Here is an 8,395-nt window from a genome sequence, read left to right on the forward strand (position 1 = left end):
CGTCCGCCCTCTGACTTCCTGGCGGTATTAGGCGGCTTGCGGGTTGTACGTTGAGTGCCCATAGCTATGTAGTAGCTGTTCATTGCTTCTAAATAAATACTTTTTTGAACCAGACCGACTCTACCATCTCTACCTAAGGAAAAAAGAACACGACAGAAGCAGCCGGTAAGTGACTTTGTTGAAGAACAGTGGAAAAAGTGAAAACACTTCATGAAAAGAAGAATTTGTGTCAGTTAGTGCCCCTGCAAATTTCGGTGGAATTTCAGGTAAACGACTGTTCACAGGAATCTGCAGGCAGCACAGAAAACTGCCAGGAACTGCCGGGAATTGACGCGGGGTTCCAGTTTAGGAGGGTTTTACAAGCCTGAGAAGCTTGGCAGTTGACCCCCCTGCTCCTAGGTCTATGGGGGGGCTTTCACATGTAAATGACAAAACTGTGATCTTTACAAATGCAAATCAGGATAGTTTCACTCAGTGGTGCAGAGATTACACCTTTTTCTAAAAGGTACTAACTCCCTTTTAAGAAAATCTCTCCTATAAATACATCAGGCTTAGTATAATTATAGAATCATAAATTGTAGCTTGAATAGATTTGCCTTATATAAGTTAGTATGCTATAATGAGTGTAATCAGTGATACAATTTTCAGGGTACATCTGATGATACATCTAAGAGATGTCTTTCTGCCGACACCAAAACACTGTGCTTCACATAAACCATATCATCTGTGTCATCACGTGACAAAGTCCCAAACATGTGTCCTCCCAAACTACTGGGAAAAACTCAGCACCATATTCACATGTCCATGGCATACTAAGCTGTTGACTCTGCTGAAATTGCCTCATAATTTGGACTTCAATCGCTTTATTGTTGTTATTAAACTTTCTCAGTATTCCATTAAAACACTCAACACTTTTATCAAAAGCGACTTACAATAAGTGCATTCAACTATGAGGGTACAAACACAGAACAGCAAGAATCATGTAAGTACATTAACTTAACACCAGAAAGAATAAACTGGTCCTCAGTCACATACTCATCCCATATAAATGTAAAGTACAATTTAAAAGCTGTTAAAACCGCTGCTTCAAAAGTTAAAAGGTCATTTGTGAAGTTTTACTCTGAAAACGTCACACTCACTCACAGCTCGTGAATAAGTTCATTCCTGAAGATGCCACGTCAGTCGTTAACGTCAACACGGTAGAGGGCTCGTCCAATCACAGCCTTGTGAATGAAGCATCTGTCTCCCGCAGACAAGAAACTACTGGCTCGTGTTTTGCGTGGTTCGATGAGGGACTCTGTTTTCGGTGTAAAAAACTTGCTGAAGTCGACACGACAGAGAAGCCATTGCTAACTGCTAAGTAACTCTTAGATCTGAATAGCGTGTTCACAACTGTGGGATTAGCGAGAAAGTTGCTAAAAGAAGAAGAGAGCATCGAGTGCTTGAGCAGAACTAGTGCATGTTTAAATAAGTACGAACTTCATAAATTTAAGAGTTTGTTCTCGTTAAGTTTTTTCATAAACTTTTGTCCGGATGTATTTTATAGGAAACTGCCCTCTGAGTGGCCGGCGCCACGAACCGGAGCAAGGGTGCTGTATAAAATACATTGTATAAGTGTACTTCATCTGATCTATTTCATCATTGTGTTCCCCCACACACACACACACACACACACACACACACACACACACACACAACGAGGCAGTCACTGCACATTAGGCCAAGACTCTAGCTGCAAGTCCGGATTTGCAGTGTGGAAAATGACGCCATTGTATGTAAGTAACTGTTTAGTAATTGTGTTTTTTTACTGTGGATCTTCCAACTGTGATGTAGCGAGGCTATTTCCGTTTATTAATAATATACTCATGTTACTCATGTTGTTTTCCAGCTGCCTGTAAGACGTACTAAGACGTACTATGAGCCAGTATGAAGGGACTTCCGGTACATCCAACCGGGCCTTGCAGCTCTTGCAGCAGCATTGAGAAGTTCAGGAGTCGACAGAGAAGAAAGAGGGTAAGATTAGATTCATTCGATCATTTTTTGGTCACATGTATAGGAGTATGTTGTCATTGAACCGTGCTGATTGTACTGATTGTGTTTACAGCTGATTGAAGCGATGACATGGATCCATCCTTCCACAGCCAGAAGCTGCAGTTGGTTTGTACTGAGCTGAAGTTTCTGTTTCCGCCTCCACTCTGACCTGCTCTCACTTAAACTAATAATCACTCATCACTAGTTATCAGGACCTGATCAGCACATGAAGTGACTTAGTGTTTGTTTGATTTGCTCCAGCGTTTATGAGGCTGCATTTAAACATCATGAAAATTGACTCGTCAACATTTTGTGCTCAGTACAACATGAGACGAGACGCTCACAGTCTCATTAGCACACGGACACAGAAATACAGAAAAAAATACATGTGGCAATGAATTTCAGACATTTATTTCTGTATTTATTCCTTATTTATTCATGCATTTAAGTATTTATTTATATATTTATTTGTCATTAAGTCATGTTTCGTCTTCCATATGTTCTACTGTGCAGTATTAGGACTTTAGTTTCCTCCTCGTCCTCCAGTCCAGCAGGCGTCACTGTTGGCTCTGAGCTCGGTGTCGCTGTTTACCAGACCCTGGCTCACTTTGTTCGCTCCGAGACTCAAAGTGCGCAAAGAGGAGGAACATGTGCGACGTGCAGCTGCTGCGGGTGTCGGTACATGAGCGGATCAGCGCTGCCGCTGAAGACTTTCTGCTGCAGCTGGAGAAAGGAGGAGAAACGGCTCAAGTCCCGGCGCTGAGAGCGATGCTCACCGAGCGGCTAACGGCGGCGGCGGAGGAGATCGACGCAGGGATTGAGGAAACCCTGGCGGTGTACGAAGACAGAATGGAGCGGTCAGAGCGGGAGATCTGCCGCCAGAGGAGGCTGCTCGATGCCGTCATGAAGCCCGAACTCCGGCTGCACAGAGTTGGTCAGTCCCTCGAGGAGCCGCTCACAGGCTAACGTTAGCTAGCATCAGCTCTGCTAACACGAGTTGATCAAACTAACACTCCTTAAAGGGAAGAATAAGTTTAAAACAATGTCTGGTTGGTTAAGTTGATGAAATGTGTAGATCAAAGGATTAGGAGCTTTGACCCCCAACTGCAGCCAGGGGTCACATGTCCTTGATAATCATCTGCAAGATGCTGTTAGAAAGCTCAGCACACATCTGGGGTGTTCATGCATTTTGGCTCCTTTTGTGTAAAAAGTCCTCCAGACTGCTTCGTCTCATCCTGAAAAACAGACACATATTGTGTGAATATGTGTGAATATTGTGTGACAATATGTGTCTGTTCACACATATTGTGTGAACAGACACATATTGTGTGAATAAAGATTCAGTCACTGGAGTTGTGCAGTTAAGATGATCCCAGGTATTCCAGTCTATTCCTATTCCATTCCACGCGTTGATGATCGTAATATATTACGCTTGTTTCAGGACAAAAAGTAAAACTTGCGGTTCTGTCTCACTCCAGCTGCCATCTTGAGAAATCTCCCCTGGCTGCTTCAGCTTCAAGTGCTCGTGCATCACGGTTGTGCTGCTGTGATCATTTTGGATTTGCAGAGTTTACAGACAAACATGTTGTTTGGTCTCTGTCTAAAAAACTCCCACACTTTAGATGATCGTGTGCTATTTGTTTTTTTGCTTCAGTTTGCTCTTTGGGTGAATTCAAGCTTTGACTCGACACAGCCATCTTCCTTCCTCCGTATGACGTCATCCCTAGAAGACCAGACAGAGATGTGAAGAGAGTTTGTGGTGATAAGAGCTGACGACGTTGTCGGGGTGATGTAAACATGATCACATGATCTATGCAGCAGAGTTATAACGTCACTTCCTGTCTCTTTCTGCTGCTCCACCTTCACCTGGTGAATAATGAGGAGGATTTGATACTGTTGTGAACGAGTCTGTGCAGAAAACCTGCTGCTGTGTTGTTCATGTGTGAAACACAAACTCTGGAGACAATTCTCTGGTTTTTACCCACAGGTCATGTCTGAAAACAGCTTAACCAACTAACTAACTTCCACTCGCTCTGCTCTGCTAGTGTCCTAAGTTGTTTATTTGGCCTCAAAATATAAAACATTTTTACTGGAAACACTTCCAGTGTTTAATGCTGCTAAATTTACGAGCTGCGTCGAGATGTTGAGGTAACTGTGAACTACCTCAACATCTCTGCTTCTTGAGTGTGATCGTTCAAAAATAACAGTCGACATTAAACGACACAACACAAGTTTTTTAAAACACTTCAGGAAACTCTGAAATGATAAACATGTGTATTTGTGTTTCAGTGTGTCCTGCAGACATACAGCAGCTGATGGTGAATAAAGAAGAGGTTCCCCCTGAGCAGCAGCAGTGGAGCCCCATTGTGGACCAGGAAGACCCAGAGTCCCCCCACATTAAAGAGGAACAGGAGGAACCGTGGACCAATCAGGAGGGAGAGCAGCTTCAACAACTTGAGCAGGCTGATATCAGGTTCACATTGACTGCTGTCACTGTGAAGAGTGAAGAAGATGAAGAGAATCCTCAGTTGGCACAGCTTCATCGGAATCAGACTGAGGAGAACAGAGCGGACTGTGGAGAACAAGAACCAGCCAGGAACTCAGGTCCTGATGGACATTTACAACAAGGTACTGAGGAAAAGACTGTAGACAGTGAAGATGATTGGCTGCAGACCAGGGAACCTCAGTCTGGTTTAAATACAAAAAATAACAAACAGTCTCTAAGTGATATGAAATATAAAACTGGTAAGAAAGCATTTATTTGCTCCGAGTGTGGTAAAAGATTTAGCTATAAGAGCCATCTAACTATACATATGAGGATTCATACAGGAGAGAAACCATTTAGTTGCTCTGAGTGTGGTAAAAGATTTAGCCAAAAGTGCAGTCTAACTAAACATATGAGGATTCATACAGGAGATAAACCATTTAGTTGCTCTGAGTGTGGTAAAAGATTTAGCCGAAAGTGCAGTCTAACTGAACATATGAGTATTCATACAGGAGAGAAACCATTTAGTTGCTCTGAGTGTGGTAAAAGATTTAGCCGAAAGTGCGATCTAACTGAACATATGAGGATTCATACAGGAGAGAAACCATTTAGTTGCTCTGAGTGTGGTAAAAGATTTAGCCGAAAGTGCGATCTAACTGAACATATGAGGATTCATACAGGAGAGAAACCGTTTAGTTGCTCCGAGTGTGGTAAAAGATTTAGCCAAAAGCGCAGTCTAACTAAACATATGAGTATTCATACAGGAGAGAAACCATTTAGTTGCTCTGAGTGTGGTAAAAGATTTAGACTAAAGTGCAGTCTAACTAAACATGAGTATTCATACAGGAGAGAATTCTTTTAGTTGCTCCTAGTGTGGTAAAATATTTAGACTAATAGGTAATCTAACTGCATATGAGTAGTCATACAGGGGAGAATGAATTTACTTGCTCTGTGTGGTTAAAGATTTAAGTTGCATCGTTTGCAACAAAATATTTATTAGGATTTGTCAGCAACTATTCATATTATACATATTAATAGTTCACTGTTGTAAATAGAGAATTTAGAATCCCCCCTTTCTCCTGTTTTTATCAGTTAAACAATTTTTATGTCCCTAGAAAATATAACTCATTGACTAACATGAAAGATTTGTGTTGATATTCCCTGTTTCTACTGATTTGATTTATGCATCATATAATATATATATATATCTATATATATATCTATATATAGATATATATATATATATATGAATTGTATATAATGCCCTCCATGTCTTTATGGTTAAAATGTTTTCCTTGCACAGTATGTATATGTATGTTCTTAACCAGTTCATATGATTAAATATGTTTGTTTTAAATCACTGCGCTGACTGATCAGTTAGTGAAGAGACAGTTACAATGTGACCATGGCTGTGTTAGAATAATACATTTTTCTCAGGAAGGTTCAGAGTGAAATGACCTGAAGTATTTCAGTAGCCGCATTATAAGAGCTGTTGAAATCTGAATGATAAGGAAAGGAGCTTCAATGCTTCCTAACTTATCACCTTTGTATAAGGCTTTAAGACCATCTTGATGAAAGGTAAGAAGAAAATGTAGTCCCACAATTCATTTTAAAGCGATGCAACCTCGTAGCTGCGGCTGGAAACACCACGTTAGCCGTCATTCTCATCTCTTCTGAGTCTGGAGCAAAGCGGAGTTGATGCTACGTTCCGAGACAACAGACGTCGTAATTTTCCAAACTCCTACTTGAAAAGTGTAATGGACGCGCCACTCAAAGTCGGAGTTCGGACATGTGTTCTCAGGAAGAGTCATCTACCCCGACTACCCGAGCACCAGTTCTCTGACGTCACTGGCAATGGCCTCATGGAGACGTGATCCTGTAGCTGAGGTGATCTGTTGGATTCAGTGATGATGTGTGTTCTCTCTTATGTATTTGAATGTGTTTCCAAGTATAAAGTCAAACAAAAGTATAATGGCGTCGTCTCCCTCTTTGTTTCTGTATGAACAGGCTGCACTAGTCACAGTTTAATTGTCTCATCACGAATCCAATACATCAGTGTCTCATGGTCAGACATGTATGTTTATGTTTGATGTGAAGTTGGAACTGTAATTTCCAGTTGGAATATCTGACATCGAGTCCTTGACATTTTAAAATGTTTTCCACGTTAATCATTTGTAATGATTTGTACAGTTCAGTTTTCATTGAACACATTCATGCACAACACTTATTAAATGATCTGATTACTGACAGATCGATTTTACTATATGGCTAACTGAAAACTGGCTTCAAAATGGTGAATATGTAGTTTTAAATGGCCTTCCCACGAATTTTAACAATCACTTATTCCTCGAGGCACAGGCAGAGGTGGAGGGTTGCAGTGATCTTTAAATCCGACCAATCGATCAACCCTCGATAGTGAATTATAACTCGTTTGAAAATCTTATAGTGACCTCATACGTCCAAGTCTGAAATCACATAAACCAATTCATCTAGTTATATATCGTCCATACTGCCCCTTACTCTGAAGTTTAACTGAATTCTCTGAATTTCTATCTGAGCTAGTTCTTCACGACCCAGTCATTATAGTCGGTGATTTCAACATTCATGTAGATGTTGTCAATGACTTAGTTCAGCATTTAATTCATTCATGAACTCAATTGGTTTTTCAACATGTAAATAAACCCATTCACTTTTTCAATCACTTTATCTTGTTGTGACATAGACATTGAAAATGTAATAATATTTCCCCAAAACCTTCTTCTGTCGACCATTTAAAAAAATTATATTTTACACACACATTACATATTACATGTGTCACTACAATACAGGAAAATAATTCAAGTCTTCACTCCCACACTAGTTGATAACTTTCTTAATTATTACAGCAGCCTCATTAAAAGCAAACGCGCGCTGTTTGCCCCACTGAAGAAAGTAAATCAGATGTGATTAGTTCCATGGTGTAATACTCGAGGCGATGTTATAAAACATCAAGAGCTGGTGAGGAAGTGGCATTTCACCAGCCAAGATGATTTTCACCTACGCTGACAGAGCCACAGCTCCACTGATCCATCTAGTCCTCTAACTCTGAGATTTTATGAACCCTTACAAATGAGATCATAAGCATCCAGGTAAACAATCCCACCACCTCCTCCCTAGACAGCATAGATACATTGTCTAGTACAGAAACCATAGAACCACTGCAGCACCAGATTTATATTGGACCACTTTTCTCCAATTGGTCTTCCTGAACTCTTCTAGTTTCATCCTCTAAAACCAACAACCTGTCTATTAGACTCTCTGTCCCAACTAAGACTATTTGAGGAAGTTTTCCCCCTAATTGATTTCCATACTAAATCTGATTATGTCTTTGATAACTGGCTACGTGCCAAAACCTTTTAAGGTATCGGTAATAAAACCTCTGCTTAAAAGGGCCACTCTTGGTCCAGATGTTTTCGCTAATTACAGAACTAAATCAAGTCTTCATTTCCAAAATCCTGTAAAAAAAAAGCTGTTGCTAACCAGATGTATTAGCAACGGCACCTATCATAGCACTGTTAAAAGTTACCATTGACCTTTAATGGCATCAGATAATGGACTTGTCTCTATATCGTCCTGTTGGATGTTACTGCAGCATTTGACATCGTAGATCATAAGATTCTGTTGAGACTGGAACAACATGTAGGGATTAAGCAACGACATTAGGCTGGTTTAAATCATATTGTCGGATAGATTTCAATTTGTTAATGTTAACAATGACTCCTCAATGCACAGACAGGTTAATCATGGAAATTCAAAAGGTTCTGTCCTTGGACGATACTCTAATCTTATATATGCTCCCTTTAGGCAACATCATCAGAAAAGCATCACATACACTTCCAT

General features: G+C 40.5%; 1 protein-coding gene across 2 annotated transcripts; it reads left to right on the plus strand.

Moving 5' to 3' along the window:
- Positions 1 to 2,588: 2,588 nt before the first annotated feature.
- LOC118116770 (gastrula zinc finger protein XlCGF57.1-like) lies at positions 2,589 to 5,980 on the plus strand. Of its 2 annotated transcripts, none has more exons than XM_035168614.2 (2): positions 2,589 to 2,965; positions 4,321 to 5,980. In XM_035168614.2, exons 1-2 carry the CDS (start codon positions 2,680 to 2,682, stop codon positions 5,376 to 5,378), a joined length of 1,344 nt encoding a protein of 447 aa, XP_035024505.2. In that variant the 5' UTR covers positions 2,589 to 2,679; the 3' UTR covers positions 5,379 to 5,980. The 2 variants fall into 2 exon arrangements, with proteins under 2 accessions (XP_035024505.2, XP_035024507.2); XM_035168616.2 differs by lacking the exon at positions 4,321 to 5,980 and adding an exon at positions 3,686 to 3,889.
- The last annotated feature ends 2,415 nt before the right edge of the window (positions 5,981 to 8,395 follow it).

The sequence above is a fragment of the Hippoglossus stenolepis genome, chromosome 10, assembly GCF_022539355.2.
Source record: "Hippoglossus stenolepis isolate QCI-W04-F060 chromosome 10, HSTE1.2, whole genome shotgun sequence".
Lineage (NCBI taxonomy): Eukaryota > Metazoa > Chordata > Actinopteri > Pleuronectiformes > Pleuronectidae > Hippoglossus > Hippoglossus stenolepis.

Bases quoted from the DNA above. Each gene is read 5' to 3' on its own strand.
- LOC118116770 (XM_035168614.2), top strand. From the start codon at position 2,680: ATGTGCGACGTGCAGCTGCTGCGGGTGTCGGTACATGAGCGGATCAGC. The intron at 2,966-4,320 runs GTCAGTCCCTCG...TTTGTGTTTCAG, and splicing joins ACTCCGGCTGCACAGAGTTG to TGTGTCCTGCAGACATACAG.